Source organism: Lepidochelys kempii, chromosome 1 (assembly GCF_965140285.1).
Source record: "Lepidochelys kempii isolate rLepKem1 chromosome 1, rLepKem1.hap1, whole genome shotgun sequence".
NCBI classification, from domain to species: Eukaryota; Metazoa; Chordata; order Testudines; family Cheloniidae; genus Lepidochelys; species Lepidochelys kempii.
Window position 1 is genome coordinate 245778662 of NC_136380.1, and position 20788 is coordinate 245799449.

General features: G+C 40.4%; 1 protein-coding gene across 6 annotated transcripts in view; it reads left to right on the forward strand.

Moving 5' to 3' along the window:
• Nucleotides 1-20788, forward strand: part of DNM1L (dynamin 1 like) — a 61114-nt gene that overhangs the window by 19138 nt on the left and 21188 nt on the right. For 3 of the 6 annotated variants that reach the window (XM_073321866.1, XM_073321883.1, XM_073321901.1), the window contains exons 2-12: nt 457-604; nt 7012-7050; nt 8303-8349; nt 9871-9942; nt 11376-11462; nt 12753-12915; nt 15431-15551; nt 16890-17021; nt 17567-17773; nt 18013-18133; nt 19283-19438. In XM_073321866.1, coding sequence (XP_073177967.1) covers nt 457-604; nt 7012-7050; nt 8303-8349; nt 9871-9942; nt 11376-11462; nt 12753-12915; nt 15431-15551; nt 16890-17021; nt 17567-17773; nt 18013-18133; nt 19283-19438 — 1293 coding nt within the window. Of the gene's footprint in view, nt 1-456; nt 605-7011; nt 7051-8302; nt 8350-9870; nt 9943-11375; nt 11463-11499; nt 12538-12752; nt 12916-15430; nt 15552-16889; nt 17022-17566; nt 17774-18012; nt 18134-19282; nt 19439-20788 lie in introns of those variants that run through there. The other 3 variants (XM_073321874.1, XM_073321892.1, XM_073321911.2) reach the window with 2 other exon arrangements.

A 20788-nucleotide genomic window follows, 5' to 3' on the forward strand; every position in this document is an offset into this window, starting at 1 on the left:
GAGGTGAGCGAGGACGGGGGGGGGAGTGCAGGAAGTAATGGGGGGCAGAAGAACTGCTCCCCGCCCCAGCTCACCTCCACTCCATCACCGCCGCCACCTCTGAGCACGCCGCCGCTCGACTTCTCCCCCCTCCCTTCCAGGCTTGCTGCGTGAAAGAGCTGTTTGGCGTGCGGCAAGCCTGGGAGGGAGGGGGGAGAAGCGGAGCAGCAGCGGCGCACTCAGGGGAGTAGTCGGAGGCGAGCTGGGGCGGTGGGGGCTGGAATGCCGCCCCAAGCACCTGCTTGTTCTGCTGGTGCATAGAGCTGGCCCTGTAAGTTCCTACTTCAAGGTTGGTGAAATAAATGAATACAATCTGTGGAGGCATTTGTTTTCCTTTAAATAAAATATAAAATATTAATATTACAGCATTGCAGTAATGGGTATATAAGAAAGTCATGGATGTGTTTCGATTTTCAGAGCAGTGGAAAGAGTTCAGTGCTGGAAAGTCTTGTGGGGAGGGATCTGCTCCCACGAGGTACTGGAATTGTCACCCGGAGACCCCTTATCCTGCAGCTCGTGCATGTCTCACCAGAGGATCGTCAGAAAACATCTGGAGATGAAAATGGTAAGAGTGATCCAAATGGGATTTTAATCTTCGTGTGTTTATGTAGTTCTCCTTAAAAGGAAACACCTCGGGATATTTCTATCCTTTTTGTGCATTCAAACCAAGTGGGAAAAAATCACTTGAACTTTTAAAATGTATTTGCTCATTTTTTCTTATTCCTTTGAGGCTTATTTTATACATATATTGTGTTGAAAAAACAGCCACTGTAATCCCCCTTTATACCCATACAACAGAAGCTGCAAAAACTCTGGCAATTCGGAGAATTGGTTCTTTCAATAGCTTTTCTTCTTTAACAGTTTCATATCTGTAGTCTTACCTCTGTTCTCTCCCTTGTATTCAGTGAGCACCTTTGAGAAGAGAGTATTCCAGTATCTGACCGGTAGTGATTGCATAGAGTGTGCAGAGCATTTTTGCTTATGTTCTCTGTTCCTGATGATAAATAAAACCTCCCCAATAAGTGCATGACTGTGGAGAGGAGTTAAAGAATGTATGTACACTGGAAAAAATAGTGGGCTGGGGAGTACGAAAACAAGCCTTTATTGGTTTAAACCTTAATTGGAACCTCCAGTGGCTTATTGATATCATTTACTAAGCTGTATTGAGAAATTCTAAGCCGTGTGAAAGTAGGATGATTTAGATTATTCTAAATCTCGTCTAGTCTAAAGCGTTAGTCTCTTTTAGCGACTCCTTCTTATCCCTTGGCAGATCAAGAGTGTCACCTTAATTGCCAGTTGGGAGTTGGAACAGTTTCACTTTGCATTAAGTAATACTTTTGGTCTATGTGAGAATGAGACCACTAGAATTAATCAGTCATAGCAAAAAATATTTTCATTTGACAGTGGAACCACATACACTTCTGATAGCATGATAAACTTAAATATAAATACTAGAATTGTTAGTTTTCCCTGAATTTAAATAAAGCTCCTTTAAAAACCTTTAGTTCAAAACAGATTCCTGAAAATATTAAATCAAGGCTCTAGAAATCTGTTACTTGTTATAACACACAGCACAAGAAACTACTCCACAAGCATGGGCTCTGATATGGATATTAAAATAGAACCACAGAACACATTTGGTTTCTTTAAAGTATCCATAAAATTTAATTTCACGTTATTTGTGTTTTATCTGCACCTAATGTTTTGGTACCCTTTCAACTGCTTTGACCTTGCGCACTGTAGAATGAGATACATGATAATTACTAGTTTGTTTGTCGTAGTCTGCAAGTGTAAGGGTAGAAAAGATGGTTTTTTAGACTAGGACAGATTATTAGGAGTTTGTAGGCATCTCTTTTGTTCTCAACTCTGTTACAAATTTCCTGTGACCTTGGGGTTCAGTCTTTTCAACTATAAAATGGGGATAATGGCACCTACTGCACAGAGATGGTAAGTTAAATAAATATTTATAAAGCCCATTGAGATCTTTGAATGAAAGCCACTACATATGTGCAAAGTGTTATATCTACATTTTTAATTTTCAGAGTAAGGTAGGCTCATCTGATCGGAATGGACAGAGCTTTATGGCTTCTATCAACAAAGTTAAAATTTCTTTATTGAGGTGCAAATAAACTGCACGGATGCTCCAAGAAGCTGGGACAAACTAAAGCAAAATACACAGACGCTTTTCAATAGATACCTTTCTTTATGTGTAGGGCCCTGCCAAATACATGGTCCGTTTTGGTCAATTTCAAGGTCATCGGATTTTAAAAATAGTAAATTTCATGATTTCAGATATTTAAATCTGAAATTTCACAGTGTTGTAATTGTAGGGATCCTGACTCGAAAAGGAGTTGTTGGGGGGGTCGTTGTACTGCTACCCTTACTTATGTGCTGCTGCTGACGGCGGTACTCCCTTCAGAGCTAGGCAGCTGGAGAGCGGTGGCTGCTGGCCAGGAACCCAGCTCTGAAGGCAGAGCTGCCACCGCCAACAGCAGTGCAGAAGTATGGATGGCATGGTATGGTTTTGCCACTCTCACTTTTGCGCTGCTGCCTTCAGAGCTGGGTCCTCAGTCAGCAGCTGTCCCTCTCTGGCCGCCCAGCTCTGAAGGCAGCAGCACAGAAGTAAGGGTGGCATGGTATGGTATTGCTGGCAGGGCACTGCCTTCAGAGTTGGGTACCCAGCCAACAGCTGCTGCTCTCTGGCCATCCAGCTCTGAATGCAGCAAAGAAGTAAGGGTGGCAATACCGTGACCCCCCTGCTTCTCCAATAACCTTGCAACCCCCCTGCAACTCCTTTTTAGGTGAGAACCCCCAGTTTGAGAAATGCTGGTCTCCCCCATGAAATTTGGTCTTTTGTGTGCTTTTACTCTATACTACACAGATTTCATGGGGGGGAGACCGGGTTTCACGGTCTGTGACACATTTTTCATGGGCGTGAATTTGATAGGGCCCTATTTGTGTGTTAGATATAAGTATACAAGCAACTGTCTGTATATAAACCTATATGTAGCTAATTATGATGATCAGATGTGTCTCTTTCATTCCAGCCTCAAGGACTAAAATGACATGAAATAAAGAATAACCATATGAACTTTGTCCTTCCATAGTAGCTGATGTGACGCATAGTTGTCCTATGATAATTTTAGGGATTTAGAGAATTTTCTTGTTTGGAAAAAATAACTCATTTTACTTTCTTTTGAATATTAACAAAATTATATGCTGCTGAGTTCGGCTGCAGTATTACTGACTGTTTCTTAAATGAGTCAGCATGGTCTGTCTCTCATACAATGTTAAAGCTGCATGCTGTCAGAGGGTCTGTTTTGCTGATATTATAAAGCAAACACTGTTAAGGAGATGAAGTCCAGAATTTGACCTACATTTAAAAAACAAAAACAAAACACTTTGGCAGGTAAATACCCTCTGCAATTTGAATTTTATGTGTAATTTTGTCACCAAACCGAGAGTATTAATATGAAGCTGAATGACAACACAGGACAAATACCAGTGGGAGAGAGGAGTGCTTAATCTATTGGACCTCTAGTACTGTTCCCTAACAAATGCTATTCTCAGAATTAAATATGTTCCTGCTGACATGATTGTGCTAGTGCATATGCAGAATTATAAAAACAATTTTAGCTTTGAAATGTAGTGTGAAAGTTTTGCCAGATGAACTAGGACTACTTGGTAGTTCATTATTAAGATTCCAAAAATAGTGCAAATAATGGATTATTTTCAAAATAATTAGAATTATATTCCACTTGCTAATAAGATGAAAGTATATGTTTCTAAAACTGCCGTACAGTAGTTGCATATGGTGGCCATACAATACAGTTTGTAAATAAATCTAAGGACAGTTGCATATCTGAACTCTACACCTCTAACTCTGAAGTGCATTTCATGGAACTAACCCTGTGGCACTTGACTGTAGTTGATTAAGTTGGCTACTAGTTAGAGTGCCAGGTAATGTCACAGGCTAGCTACCAATTTTACTAAAGTTGTTAAAGGCAAGTTACTAGGAGACTTGAGAAATCTTATAATTTTTTTAAGTCCGGCCCATAATATCACAGTCACCAGACAGGGCACTGGATAGCAACATATGACGTTTTTGCAAGAATGCTGGATAATCAGGAATGCTAGACATTTATTGTATAATAAAGAAGAAGAGTTTCATATTATCCGCAATGTTATAGCTGCTCTGGTTATTCCAGTTTAGTAAACTTGGTTTCTGTTTCAGAACTCTTGTGAATATCTGTTCTCTCAAGCATATTTTAGCATCTGGTCATTAAATAAATTGACATATTTGCTTTTACTTCTGTTTTTAAAAAAATACACTAAACTTGCAAAATCTCCAATAAAAATCAGTTGCTTGGGCAAAAAATATTATGATGCACCCCTAATTAGAATGAATTAGAATTTGGAAAACAAACTTAATATTTGCCCGTCCTAAGTGAGGGGAGATTTTTCTGCTAGTTGAATCTTATACAAGAAGTCCTCCGTTTCTGCACCAGTGCACTGTACTATTCTGAACATACTGTTAATGAACTCTTCATGCTCATAAACGTACGAACACATAAAGGTTCCTTGTGCTTTCATTTGAATGCCTCCTTGTATTGTGCTGATCTTGACTTAACATTTTAACACCAGCTTTAGCTTGTCTATAAATCATATACATCTTGGTTCCAAAAGTGAGGCTTTGTACATGATGTTTTTATAAACAGAAATTTATCTTCAGCATGGGTATATTCACCCAGAAAATTCCTCCCTTGTTTTTTAGTTTAAAGACTTCAGAATTGTCACCTATTGTACTTGATTTCAGATCTTAATATTGTTGTGCAGAATAATTGTTTTTCAAAAACAGTTGAAGGTAAATACATTGATATAACGACTGTGCAGGCAGTTGGAAATAACCTCTACTTTCCAGTTATTCTAATTTCATCATGATATCCTTTGACAAGAGTCAGTGTGATTTACCTGAGGAATGAGCCCATATAATTTTTCTCTGGAAGAAGCCTACCTCCTGTGTTTGAGTTTGATCCTCAGCACTCTGGTAGGGAGGATAAGTCTAAGGACCATGTAACTGACAGTGTTTCTGATTTTCTTTTGTGCCAGACCAAAGAGCAACCATTTTTTGAGTCACTTTTGAGCCTTCCCTGACATGATAAAATCATACCGCTTCACTGAAATGAAGGGATAGTAAATACGATTGCTATTCAGTAGAACAGAATTTGAAACTTCCGAAGAGCTTCTAACCCAAAATACTGAAAATATATTAACACAAAGGGAATAGTCTACTCCATTAGAAGTGAGGGATTAAGCACTGCATTTTCACATCACCATATCTGACAGAGAGAGAGAGAGTCTCTGTAACTCTCATTTACACTGAGGTCTGAGAGAGATACCCTCATAATAGTTCTGTTTGTTGATAACCATATGACTGTTTGTGGCAATAGCACACTCCATTGTTTCCTATTGAATTATAGGACAAAGAAAGCAATTGAGAGAGCTCTGTGAAATTTCTGCCCCCCCTTAATTATTAAATTGGCCTTGCAGCTAAGAATCATTTTTATAATTAAACTTCATCCATTTTGTGGGAGGATGGGATGGGGGAGAGGACGTATGACAGATCAGTTTAGTAACCTTTACTGTTTGAGTATCTGAGATGGGAAGTTAAATGTTGCAGTCTTACTGAACAGTTAATATGGAGCCAGAAGATAGGAGCTGGAGTCTGAATCTAGAATCTGAAGTTTACTTAAGCAACATTATTTTATCAGCTTTTCACATGAGTACCTCCAAACACAGGATCTTGTGATATCTGAAGCAAGTGCTGTTTATATCTCAGTAGCAGGCAGAAGCCCCAGTCAGGTTTTGGGGCCCCCTGATGTGCTTGGTGTTGTACAAGCACAAAGGAAGACAGTTGCTGCTGCAAAGAGCTTACCATCTTAAAAGACAAAGGGTGGAGTAACTGGCACATCATCATCAGAGTGGGACTGGGCATGTCTCTCTTCAGTTTCACTTCTTTATTTTTATTTGTTATAGGGTGGAATGAAGGGATGAGTAAACAGGAAAAATAATGTCTAGATTTCAGATTGTAAGAAGTGGTCTACTGGTGTTTAGGGACTGTAAAGTACTGAAGAAGGAGAGCAGGGAGATGAGCTGGATCTCTTCATGCACCAGTGGTGCTGCTCCTGACCGTTTTGGGAAGTCCTTGCTGTCCCTCTTTCAACCTAGAAGATCTTGGGGTTCTGATGGTAGCCTTTTATGACCCTAGTGGGCTTCCTCTGCTCCCAGTAGAGCTTGGCATGAGGAAGTAGCCTTCTTAGTGTAAAGGGAGATGTAGGGTGAATAAAGTTTGTTTTTGAAATCTACATTTTTAAAGTCTAAATTACCTGGCAGTCTCTTCTTAAATAGTCTCAGATTTCTGGCCATTGTATCCTGCTTATTTTAATTTTCATGAGTTTCTCATTGATGTGCAGGAAGTTGTCATGCATAACTATGATTTATGCAGAAAAAAGTTAATAATCTCTCTACAGCCCATTAGCCATCTCCAGCAATACTTCAAAAAAATGCACCGATATTAAAACCTTGTTTTCAAATAGGTTTTATAGCTTATCCGGGGTGAGAAATGCCCTTCATCCAGGGAAGTTCTAGATTGCTCTGTTGAACCAAAAGGGCATTGTTCTGTGTGTTTGAAATCAAAGTACTTCAAAATAATAATTCTGAGGTGAACAGCTATAATAAAGACATGACATTACAATATATTTGGTTAATGTGTATCATTTAGTGATCAAGATCTGTTTACGGTGTATTGTGATAATGCATTAAGCATTTTCATTAATTATTGAATAGCATGCATGTCTGCATGCATGCTTTTATAATCCCTCTAAGCCTGGTACAGAAAGGTAAAGAGAATGCTATGTAAGACTTAATGGCAAATACTAAACTTTATTCAATGCTGTTTCTGTTTAACTGCAGACCCTGCTACATGGAAAAATCCAAGACACCTTACTAAAGGTTTCTTTTAGCCACTTGCTTGTTGTCCCTACACATTATCTGCATGTTTATGTATTCTAACTACCTGCATTTCATGCCACTTCATTGCTGACTGCACTTTTACTTTGACACACTGGCTACTATATTGACTGATGGTTATTTTGGTCTGTCTTGTGGCTTTTTTTTTCAATTTCAGTATTTCTGTCTTTGCCTGCATTAGCATCTAAGGGATGAATTTAACTTTTCTTTTGTGATGTGTTGCTTTATCATATAACTTTCATAATTTTTTAATTTACAAAATGTGTTTTTAATATGTATTGGCGAGTGTCTTTTGGGACTCCTACCAGAATGAAATAGTTTGAATGGTACTTACTTTTAGATAAGCAGTATTTGGATGAGCAAATAGTAAGCAGAGTTCTTGTTGGTTCCTTTCTAGAACTGATTTCTGTATAGAGAAACTGGGAATTTGAAATGCCACATGACTTAAAAAATGGAGGTCTAGTTGAAGGAATAGAGGTGTCTACAGATATGACTAAAACTTACTTTTTTTTAGTAGGAGCTTGTCATCAGGTACACTCAATAACAGAAATGGCCACTTCTATATCTCCTTTTCTGTTTTGGGGCCTGATCCTAAGAAGCACAGAGTATTGTCAGCCAACATGGAAGACTTTGTGACTAAGGATGCTTGGCTGCTGGCAGAATTGGGCTTATAAGACTTATGCCCCAAAGTTTCATTGTTAAACAGTACATAAGTGTTCTGTTTGGTTTTTTTGCTTGAGCAGATTTTTCAGCTGTAATCTGATCTCACCTCTAATGAAAAGACCACTTTTCAAAACCTACTCTGTGTGCACTGTATGTATACTTAATTGTGTATATAAAAGGATGTTGCGAAAACTGTTTTGTTTTTTTTTTGGTCACAAACTGATCTTTAAGTAGGCAAGGCATTTCTGGGGACTGCTAGGATAGGGAAATGAGTCATTCTTTTAATCAAATCCATTATTCAGAGACTGGAAATTAGGCAATGGATCTACAAATTGAAATTTGGAATGAGATGCAGAGAGTTAAATATATGTATTTAGAGCCATTTAATTTCTTACAGTAGGAAGTAGATTAACTTTTGCGTTTCTGCTGCTACTTTAAAAGAAAATGTATCTTGGTTTTCAACAAACTGTGCAAGTGAAAAAGACACCAGGATACTTAGGCTCTTAGTAGGGTGTCCTTGAAAATGAAACTTTTTTTCCCTCTCTAACTCAAGTAATGGTTTTGTTTTCAGGAATTGATGCTGAAGAATGGGGTAAATTTCTTCACACCAAAAATAAGGTATGTTTATTGTGGAGTAACAGTAGCTCATTCGTAGTTAAAGTGAGCTAGCTTTCCATTATAAGCCTGAAGTTCAGTCCCAACCCTTTCTTCTCCACCAATTTCCCCTAAAAGGGATGAACTCCACATGCTACATTTCATGCTAAGGTAGAAATTTTTTCTTGGGAAGTTTGTGGGGTTTTTAAGTTCAGAAAAGGAAGTTTAAAGTTATGGTGTCTCTGGGTTTTTTCTCTTCTACAGTGCTTGTCCTCACTGTATTGGCTTGTATTGCCTGAATGGCTAGGCTTTAAAAGTTCCAAATTTGTATGTATTGTTGGCTTTTCTTTTAGTGTTTTTTGGGGAAGCATTGAGTGGAAATGGCAAAGATAAGTACATATACCATCACAAATTGTTTTTATTACTCCACGTTAAGATAGTCAGGGAAGGAGTTAACTAGAGACTTATGTGAGCAGAGATACAAGAGGAAAGTAGTGGAAGACTGTAGGAGGGGGATTGAAAGGAATAGAAAGAGCTTCCTCAGCCCTGTGGTGAACACTGAAGGACTGTAATGCTTAAGAGTCTTTCTATGTAAAGGACAGTTTGTCTCTCTTGGTTGAAGCAAGCCATCCTTGATTTGATGACTTGCTTGTTCATTTTGATTTTGATTTTTTTGGACTGGGTTGAAGAGGGCCCCAGCTCTGACTCCCTGTACTTTGGGTCAGGGAGAAGAAATTTGTTGTGAAGAGGTGTGGCAGAATGCAGTTTTTTGTGTCATTGTGTTTTTGCCCCCTCTTTGTGTATTGCTTGAAGCTATGGCTTAGGCCCCTCATGTAGAGGTGTTTTTTCACATAGAATGCTGCTTAGAAAATAATTTCATAAGTGTTTAACTATTAGTTGATTTGCTGTTGACTCCAAACTGTTTCTACAACTTCTGGCAAAGCCAGAGATGGAGAAAGATGGAGAATGATGGGGGATACATACAGAGATGGGGAACCAGGAAGGACGGAAGACTGGATGACATAGTTCTGTGCTGCCTAGTTTTGGACTGGGGGGTGTTCTGTTTAAGGAAGAAAGAGTGGCTGCAGAGCATGGAGGCAGACCAGGGAAGATTTGCAGGGTATGGTGAAGGGGACTGGAGAGGGGGACGAACAGGGTACCTGGGAGATGCACTAACATCATGTCGCCCTCTGTATCCTATTCACATTAAAAATTCAAAGACAGAATTTTATTAGATATAAAACTAATATAGTTTAAACACTTTATTGTGGATAAATCTTTCCCCTTGATGAGATCTTGGTATCCAGTAGTAACTCCTGCTGCCCATTGTAGCCAAAGGTGAATGTTATTACTCAATAATCAGTTAGTTTCCAGCTATTAATGTTCACTCTGATAGCATTGTAAAATAGTGCAGAAGATTATTCTTGCTTTTTATGTGCATACTTACAGTATTTATCACTTTGTTGGCAAGAAGAACATTTTGGTGATATATACAGTAAGTACATTGCTGTCTGACTTTCAATTACTTTTGCTTCTGTATTTCAGCTCTATACAGACTTTGAGGAAATTCGACAAGAAATAGAAAATGAAACGGAGAGGATTTCAGGAAATAATAAGGTTGGTACAAGATGAACTAAACTCTAGTTCACAGAATATCATAGTTTCTGAAATTCCTTACTGTCATGGGGTCCTCACTGTTGGTGGCACCATTTCCTGGCTCTTCTGGGGATTAGCTCTCTTCAAGGTCTGACGCCTCTCTTTGTGGGGTCTCAGCCTGTTGTCTTCTCTCTCGCTGTGCTGCCCCTCTCTCACTCCAGGGACTTCAGCTTCCTCTTTGTGACTCAGCCCTCCTGCCAGGTCACTGTTGTTTGCCTTTCTGGGGTATAGAGTCACAGTGGACCAGCTGTCCAGGCAATGCCACTCCATCAGTGTCTGGTAAGGGAACCTGGGCCCTCTCACAACTTTGGATTCCAGCCCAGGGACTCTACAACATGCAGTCAACTTCTGCTCAGTCCCTTCTCTCCCTGGGCTGCTTCCTACTCATCTCCAACAGGCTTTCTTCTCTGCCAGTCTCTCTGCTACATACACCCTTCTCTCGGGGCCAGGACCACAGGATCCTACTATTTCCTTAGATTCCCTCCTTTCCTCTCTAAAGCAGTGGGCTCCAAACTGGGGGTGCACTGTTTTTTTTCTTCGGCAGCAGCTCTGCATGTCCATGGCTGGTGTTCCCATCCGGCGGTGCGCCTGCAGCAGGTCTTCCAGTCCTGTTCCGTCGGTGGCATGTCTATGGCAGGTCTTCCGGTCTTCGTCCTGGGGGTGCACGAGCCAAAAAGTTTGGAGACTACTGCTCTAAAGCACAGAGGGTCGCTGCAGCCATTTTCTGCTTAGCTGAATGCCGTCTTCCAATCAGGGATTGCTTTGCCAGCCTAAACCTCTCGTGTAGTCACTAATGGGCCCTTTCTCAGCTTCCATGGCCCTTTTGGGGCTGATGTGGGGCAAACACCCTATCCAACTTGCAGAAAATCTGGGGGCTAAATGTTGGGAAGGCCTCATACAATTCCAGTGTACAGTAAATAATGTAATGGAACCACTAGCACATGTAGTTCACGTAATTCTGAGGTGACACCAGCACTGCTATGAAACGATTGTGCTGGCAGAATTCTGGGTATCAGACTTCGCTTCAAAACTTGTTTTTGTAGTAGTTCCACAAGAAGTAGCCTCCACCTCCCTAGGTTGAACCCATATGGTGTTTATATATACAGCTTGGTGTGTATGTATGACACTTTGTTTAGCTTGTAAAATCAGCAGCCATGTTTATGTGCATATGTGCAGTTTCTGAAACTTAGTTTTATCCATCAAGTAGGAGAAGGCAGGATTACACACACAAAGAAATTGGTTGGTAAACTGATTACTTTATTTCTGGACAAATTCTCGTGTAGAGGTCTCTGGTTCAGGAGTTGAATTTTAATAAAGAATTGGCTTTCTGAGGGGTAAGTCTAGGTAAAAAAATCTTCTAACTCTAATTCTTGGTGATATTAATGTATTTCTAGGGGATCAGTCCTGAACCTATTCACCTTAAAATTTTTTCACCGAATGTTGTCAATCTGACTCTTGTGGATTTGCCAGGAATGACAAAGGTAAGTGACTGAATTTTACCTTTTGATTTGCTGCAGGTAGGTTATTTCTGAGAGGGGCAAAATAACGTTTGTTTTGACCATTTTGTACCGTTTGATAAATCATCTAAGGTTCCCTTTAAAAACAGAAAATGTTGTTGTTCCTCAAGTTGACCAGCAATTCTGTATGGCTTTGAAATGAAGTGTCCCCACCTTGTGATTAGAATTTGGATTTTTGGTAGTGCTGTACACTGATGAGGGGAGAGGGGTTTCTTATAAAGGTTATGTCAACATTGCAGAAAACAAATGACAGCCGCGAGTCTCAGAGCCCGGGTCTGCACGCTTGGGCTTGCACTACGGCTCTAAAGATAACCATGTAGACATTCTGATTGGGTTGGAGATTGGGCTCTGAAGGCTGGGAAGGGAGTTGGGCTTTAGAGGCCAAGCCAGAATGTCTACATGGCTATTTTTAATAGTGTAGTACAAGCTCCATGAGCTCATGTGTGTAGATCTGGGCTCTGAGATGTGCTGCTGTGGGACTTTTTTTTTCTTTTACAGAGTAGATGTACACTAAGAGGCTTACATGACGAGGAGTCCTTGTGGCACCTTAGAGACTTCAAATTTATTTGGGCATAAACTTTCGTGGGCTAGAACCCACTTCATCAAATGCATGGAGTGGAAAATACAGGAGCAGGTATAAGAGGCTTGGAAATGTTGCGGAGGTAGCATGCTTGGCTAATAGGAGAGGTGGCACTTTAGTGTCACCAGTAACGCCTGTAGCTAATTTGGTAAATATTGACCAGAATCAAAATGACACCTCCCCCTCTTACAGAAGTGGCAATGCTTGAAGAATTGCGTAAAGCAAGGAAACAGTGGAGGAAACCCTCTGAGCTCTGAAGGACACTCAGGGTGCCCTGAAAGGGAGGAAATATTCAGGTCCCACATGAAAGTTTTTATTGAACAGTGACTTTTTCTAGAGGAAGGGGCTATTTTCTGGCTCCCCAATGGCAGTTAAATGCCTAACTTCCCTAGACTTGCAGTGCAAGTTAGGGGCAGAACTGCCATTTGTTCTTTTGAAAATCTCTTCAAAATTAACACGGTAAGTTGGAGTATTTAGTTTGGTTCTCATTGTGCACTGTTTTCATGTTTTTATACCTTTCTTATAGTATCTTCATTAACCTGGTTTCAAACTTGATTTTTAGTCCAGAGAAATTTCATTTTATATTGTTGTGTATTTTAATAGAGAGAAGTGTGTGATTTGGATTTGCATGATTCACTCCCCCCTTTAGTTCTGTATTGTTTGTTTCCCTTCAGGTACCTGTGGGTGATCAGCCTAAGGACATTGAACTTCAAATCAGAGAACTAATCCTTCGATTCATTAGTAACCCGAATTCAATTATTCTGGCAGTCACAGCTGCCAACACAGACATGGCTACATCAGAGGCACTTAAAATTGCACGGGAGGTAGATCCAGATGGTAAGCAGCAAGACATACTGGCGTCTGCATTTTAGTATTTCTCTTAAAATGGATTTTCCTAGGAAAAAATAAGAATCAAATTAAAGTTTTGGAGAAAATGGTACTTTTTCATTTCACTTTTTGGAGAAAATGGTACTGTTTTTCATACTAGTGGATTTTCTCTGGAAACAGTTGTATTTTAACAAATAACATTTTCCAGTTGTAGCTTGTGCGATTTGGAAGCTGTTAACAATGCTAAGATGAATTAGTGTCTAATTAAGGGCCTGCTGGCTGCCAGGCAAGGCCAGTGCAGATCCTGTTACTCTTCTAATATGGTCCTGTAATCCACTGCTGTTTCCAAAGCAATATAATTGCATTGAAGAAGGCTGCTTTCACGAGAGTTGTTATTGAGTATGGCCTGCTTACGTGATTACACATTTTATTCCTCCAAAATTGTGTCTTGTAGCAAGGAAAATGCATACTTCTATCGTTAGTAATTGGCTGTTGCATGTGGTTCTGTTCTAGTCTCAAAAGGGGAGAAAATGCATTTGGAAGCATTTGGAGTTCAGATATTGCCCACTTCAGTGCCCTGTATTTGTCTGGCAAGTCTGCTGATTTGAAGTTCTTCTGAGCAGTGGATATATACTAATTTTATATTTATGCAGTGACTGATCCAAATGAGTCTTAAAGCACTCTACATACTTGCTGACTGTATTTATGTGAGAATCATTTTCACAACTGCTGAAATAGCTAAAAGTATTTTATTTATTTGAAACTACAGAAGAAATATTTAGACAGTGAATGTAGTTACTCAAGTTAAAATTATCCCAAGACACCGGGATTAACGCCCTGTCACACAGTTGTCTTACCTGCCTTGGTTTCCCCTCTTCTTCAGGGCCCAACTCAAAGTCCCCAAACAGAGTTGAAGTTCAAAACAAAATTCTTCTCCCCTCTCCCTTCCCTGTTCTGGGGTTTCGTTTATTATTAAACAAAATATATTCAGTGCTTCATCCTTCTAATGTGGCTTCCCAAGTATTTTTCTCCTTGGTGCATGGGATTTTTTCCTCTCCATTGTGTCAGGCACAGGATCGCAGTCTCTGCTTGGGCTTCTTCAGGCAAAGCCTCTCAAGGTATGTCTACACTGTGATTAAAAACCCCCATCTGGCCTGTGGCAGCTGAGTTTGGTTTGTGGGGGTTGGGCTAAAGGGCTGCTTAATTGAGGTGTAGACATTTGGGCTCTAGGACCCTGTGAGTTGGGAAGGTCCCAGAGCTTGTGTTGCAGCCCAAGCCTGAACGTCTACATTGCAGTAAAACAGCCCCTTAGCCTGAGCCCTGTGAGCCTAAGTCAGCTGACATGGGCCAGATGCAAATGTCTAATTGTACTGTAGATGTCCCCTAAGGGGCTCCATTTCCAGGCTCCACCTTCTTAACCCCTCTGGAGAACCTCCTTCTAGGTCTTTCCTCGAACCAGGGCTGACTGACGGGGCAACAGATTCTGCTTTTTATTTATTGCCTTGTTCATATGATCAGGCATATAACCCTAGGACTACTTTCCATAATTCCCAGCCTTAAAGGTCTGAGGCCTGTAACAGGTATGCTGGTCTGCAGCTATTATTATTATTATTTGCATATTATTACATTTGCAAAAAGTTCTATAGGATTTTTTTAATGCCTATCGGTGGTCAGGATCTCTGATCTGCGTCCATTTGAAAGGTGGCACTTTCAATAACAGCTCAGCAACAGCTAACGGAGGGCTGAGATCCTGGCTCAGTATAGATTTGGGGACAGTACTGAATACTGAATTCTCTTCCTGCAGCACCCGGTTTGTCTACAGGAGCCTTCTATCCCAATACTTACCCAGTCAAACTCTGCTTAGTTTACCAGTTGCTATTTAAGATGTTAAGGCTCCAAGATAGTCTAAGTTTTATTTGTTTCTGAAGCATTTCACGAAGGAAGCAAATCTAGTATACCGACACAGGTTTCTTTCCACCTTTGGGTCTAGAGATGTTCGTATCCAAGTATAAAGTTCTTATTTTCCTTGAGAAACATCTGATCATATACTTTAGAAACTGGTTAAATCTGTTTCATTGTGCACAGAAGAAAATTAATACTTTTTTTTGCCTCGCCATTCATATAGTGGTGGTATTGCAAGTGTAGCCCTTGTACAACTGCAAACAAGTCAGGGCTAGCCCTAGGTATATACCAGGGCTCTCTTCTTTCAGCTCACACTTAAAACCTATAAGCTTGTGAGCCTAGTACTTTCTCGTATCTCTCACTCTAACCCCATCTCAGCTGACACAGTGCTTCTGTCACTGCCGTCAATTATCTGAATTTCCAGCCAACCCAGCAGTCAAACCTTTTTTTCTATGCGGGTTACTGGAGCCCAGTAGGGCCTAGAATCTTGCTCAAAGGTCTAGTCATCTTATTCTGACCATTGTGTTCAGCTAAGAACCTTCTTGAATACTCTAAGGCCTTACTAAACTGCTTGAGGCTGACAAACATCTTGTAAATGACAATTTTCCTGCTGTTTTGATAGGGCGAAGAACGCTTGCTGTTATCACAAAGCTGGATCTCATGGATGCTGGCACTGATGCTATGGATGTACTTATGGGAAGAGTGATTCCAGTTAAACTTGGCATAATTGGGGTAGTGAACCGGTGAGTGTAGGGCAGTGGTCTCCAACCTTTTTAGTACAAGATCACTTTTTGAATGTAAGTGCAACCCAGAATCTACCTCAAAGAAACTGCAGAAATAACAGTATTCACACAAACCCAAACACCTTTGCCCCGCCCCTTCTCAGAGGCCCTGTCTTGCTTACAGAGGGGTTGGGAGTGTGTGAAGGGCTCTGGGCTGAGCCTGGGGTAAGAGGTTGGAGTGCAGGAGGGGGTGCAAGGTGCGGGAGGGGGTTCAGGGCTGGGGGTGGGGTTGGGGTGCGGGGAGGGTACAGGGTGCGGGCTTCAGCCAGGCGCTGCTTACCTCAGGTGAGGCATGACTAAAGCAGGCTCCCTGCCTTCCCTGGCGTTGTGCCACTCCCGGATGTGACTGGTTCCCCAGTTCCCCATTCCCGGTCAATGGGAGCTGCGGGGGTGGTGCCTGCAGGTGAGGGCAGCGCGCGAAGACCTCCTCCTCCTCCCCATCCCCCCAGGAGCTGCTGCTGGACATACCGGCCACTTCCAGGAGTGGTGTGGTGCCAGGACAGGCAGGGAGCCTGCCTTAGCCCCGCTGCACTGCCGGGCTCTTAGCAGCTGATCTCCTGGTTTGGCTGCAAGACGGTTGGCAACGCTATCGCGATTGACTGGTCAATTGCAGAGCCTCTGACAGTGGATCTCAGTCTCAATGACTGAGACTGAGATCCACTGTCAGAGGCTCCACGATCAACCAGTCGGTGACAATTAATATGTTCTTTTGAAAGCTGGATCTTTCCTTAATACGAAGAAATGCTTTGGTTTCTTAAGCATATGGGTGTGGGATTTAGAGACAATAAGAGCATCTGTATTTAATTACAGAAAGAAATAAGCAGTGGGTGGCCTAGTTTCAAAATGTTGGCTGCTGTGTGGGCACCTGGATTCAGGAGCTTACTCTTCTTCCCATCTGCTTTACCCCTCACATCTTCCATGTGAGAGCTGATACCACTTTGATGTGGAGGCTGCATGCTTAGTCTACTGGGGATGGTTACTGCCCATACTGCTTTCCTACTTACTGTACAACACCAACCAGTAAGTCCATGGAGTAACGTTTCTAGTACCTTCAAAAGAGATGACATGTCTTCATCCCCAGCATCGAACTACCATCTTTTTTACTGGAAAATGTTGACCAAACTTTGGGTAAATGTGGTTAGTGAAAGAGAGAAAATGGTTGGGGAAATGAGTTAAGAATGAAGGCAAAAATGCAGATGTTCTGATGACTTAGGGATGACACTGTCAAGAAAAGTGGAAGCATGAATAAAATAATTGCACCTTACGTTTATTAACTAATAGTTCTCTTTTTTACTCTAGGAGTCAATTAGATATTAACAATAAGAAGAATGTAGCTGATTCTATCCGTGATGAATATGCTTTTCTTCAAAAGAAGTATCCATCTCTAGCCAACCGAAATGGAACCAAGTATCTCGCTAGGACACTTAACAGGTACCACAGATTAGAATCATAGAATATCAGGGTTGGAAGGGACCTCAGAAGGTCATCTAGTCCAACCCCCTGCTCAAAGCAGGACCAGTCCCTAGTTTTTGCCCCAGATCCCTAAATGGCCCCCTCAAGGATTGAACTCACCACTCTGGGTTTAGCAGGCCAATGCTCAAACCACTGAGCTATCCCTCCCCCCCAATGATTAATTGTCATGCAAAATGCAAAAAGTAAATGACAAATAAAAAGATCTAAAAAATAAGTGTGGTGGTAACACACACAATGTTTTAAAAATTATTTTTATCTTTAGCATCCCTTAAGTACTACTGCTGTACAGTGAAACATTAGGATGTCTCCCTTTGAAATTTGAAACAAAATTTAGTATCTGTGGTTACTGTACTCTTTCTTAGCAAATGTCATCTTTTTGTTCTACAAGAAGATATTTGTTTGATCATAATTGTTTATATTTTAAGTTGTGCTGGAGATAACGAAGTATGAAGAGGATTTCTTCCCTTTTCTAACAGAGGAATTTATACTTTCTCTATTTTTAGGTTACTAATGCATCATATCAGAGATTGCTTGCCAGAACTGAAAACCAGAATAAATGTGTTAGCTGCGCAATATCAGTCTCTGCTGAACAGCTACGGGGAACCCGTAGAGGACAAGAGTGCCACTTTATTGCAACTGATTACCAAGTTTGCCACTGAATATTGCAACACCATTGAAGGAACTGCAAAATATATAGAAACTTCTGAGCTGTAAGTATAATTGTTTATTTATAGAATCTAGATTGTGATGATTGGCATGAAACACTGGATCACATTACTTTAAAACGACAGTAGTAGTATAAAAGCAAATCATAATATATTTAAAGATTTTACACTCTGATAATGTTAACTTTAAAATATTCAGTGTGTTTAGGCATAGAAAAACCTTTCAGTTAATATTTTCTCCTCTTCCTCATTTGTAACCTCAGTCTTAATTTTATTTTTTTCAGATGTGGCGGAGCTAGAATCTGCTATATTTTTCATGAGACATTTGGACGAACTTTAGAATCTGTTGATCCACTAGGTGGCCTTAACACTATAGATATTTTGACTGCTATTAGAAATGCTACAGTGAGTATTATCTCAGGTTTCCTAAGGTTTTTGCTTGTTGGATTTAAAATGGGATTTTAAAAAATCTTGTCTTGATTCATGTCTGTTGTATTATGAAATTAAGGTTGTGCTTAAAGCAGGAATTCTTTATTTTGTGTGAAGAAAACAATATATCCTCCCCACGTTTTCTGAGACCATACAAGTTAAATTAATTTTTACTGAAATTAATTAAAACCAGGTCCTTCAAGAAATGTAAAGGTGTCAGTTTTTTCTTGGTCTCAAGTAATCTTAACAGTGGAATAACACATGCACTTCAAACTTTCCTAATAGTTACAAAAATAATCAGTCTTGTGCATACTTTATAAAGCAAAGAAACTAGACTGGAATTAAGATTAATGATTGGATCTCTCATGACTATGATTATTTAGGCTACAGACAGGTTCAGGTCAACAACACAAGCAACTCTTGAGTGGGGCCATTGTGGCATCAGAGGTAACTCAACCACTCACCACTTTACAGCTAATTTGCATGCAGCAATTCTGTGGGGAAGACTGGACGACATCTGTCAAGAGTTTTCACTGATAGAATATTTGATACAACGGACACTGGTCTTTAAAGGTTCAGTGGTCACATAATAGCTTTGACATCCCCAAATACTTGAAAGGCGCCCCGTAGCAACTCCTTTACCAGAGGAACTTAGGTATGAGCGCAGGGAAGAGACCTTAAAGCACAGAGATGTTGGGACTTGGGGACTGGGTTCTCCTTGCTTCCCCCTTCATAGTACAATTCTCACTAATCTACCCTCTGAATCTATAAATCAACTGCAGATTGAGGGCCAAATTAATCATTGGATGTTTTTTGTGCAGCGTTTGTGTACTAGTGAGCTTCTCTTTTAAAGTGAAAATGGGTTTATATTGCTTTGGATACTTATAACATCTTCCCTGTGCTGTTTTGGGGTTATTCTGTTTTTTTTTTTAAAACCCTTAGGTTACTGGTACATATTCTCAACCTTACTTTCAGCTGAACATAATATTTTGTTGTGGGAATAACATGATTTAATTTGGGGATTCATCAGCTAATGCCCCTTTAGGGTTCGTGGAGCACCTAGCACACTTTGGATGCTATTATCATACAAAAAAGATCTGCCCTTTTCTTCCCTTTTTCGACTAGGGTCCCCGACCTGCCTTGTTCGTGCCTGAGGTTTCATTTGAGTTGTTGGTGAAGAGGCAAATCAAACGTTTAGAGGAACCCAGCTTGCGCTGTGTGGAGCTGGTTCATGAGGAAATGCAGAGGATTATCCAACATTGTAGCAATTACAGTACACAGGTAAAAGCAGAAGTTGACTACTAAGTTTAGAAATGTGTACAGGTCTTTTTTAGAAATATCATAAACTCTTAAGATCTGGCTTCAGTGCATTGCGACTTGTCTAACAGTATTGAGCAACCTCTTTTATGGTAAAAATTCAGTATCCACATTATATACCCCCCCCTTCCAAAAAATGTCAGAGTTACTCTGTCAGTGTACATAAAAATCATTCGTGAACTTGTGTAAACAGCCTTGTGAAAGTGTATTCTCTGGGAAATGTGCAAAGGATCTTATTCATAAGGTCAGACTGTCATGGTGGAAGGTATTCATTGTTGGCCTAATAAGGCACTAATGGATTTGGGCATAAGGTTCAGATGCTCTAGTTTTGATAGAAGAGATGCAGATACAGTACTACTATTGAATGCCAAAAGTTAATACAATGGTTGAGATTGTTTAGACTGTGATTTTAAATGGGGTGGTCTGAAAATTCAAAGTTGTCATTCCCCACACTAGACAGAATTCTGTGTTCTTGTAGCCCTGCAAACATCAATTCTCAGGTTTTGCAGTCCTCATGAAAATGCCGTTCTCATCTCACTGATTGCTCAGAATGAGCATAGCTTTTATCTTCTTTCCCTCCACATATATCTATGCTGAATGTGTTGAAGAAACTTTATTGGAAAACTTTACAGTGTTGCTTTCAAAGACTCTCTTATTCCCTTAGAAAAAAGTTTAAATGGTTAGCAATGCGTAAGACACTTCCTGTTTTCAGTATTTTGTTGTCTGTTAATAAAGTGTAATGAAGTAAGTTAATTACACTTTTGAATAATTTATTAAGCAACGAATTGCTGATGGCAGGGTTTACAGCAGATCACTAGAAACTCATGCTGTTGTGGCTTCAGAAAAATCTCCTGCTTACTAGGTCTCTTAACCTTGATAGGTTAGCCGATGTGTTGAAATTTCTTATATTCTGAATTAACACAACACGAGGGAAGGGCTGAGACTTGCAGGAAAGTGCCTAATTAAGAATAACTATTCTTCCTCCCTCTTTCATTGCGGCTTATGAGAGAAGGCACAGCAGATTTGTATGGGAGATAGGAAGGAACTTGGAGGCACAATCAGTTCGGTGGTAGGAATCAGTGTATTATTTTTGGATGAGACATAAGCGAGGTCCAAACTACTGTGCATGTGGCTATAGAAGATCTCCTCACAGCGCTATTCATTAATGGAAGTGTTAACCCCAGCATCTTGGTATGTCCTGGTTGGGTGCTTTATTCTGACTGTCTACGTTTCTCACCAATTTTAATTGGATACTGTAAACTCTGGTAACTTCAGCATCTCCAAATTGTCTGCATGTAACACTGATTTAAATTT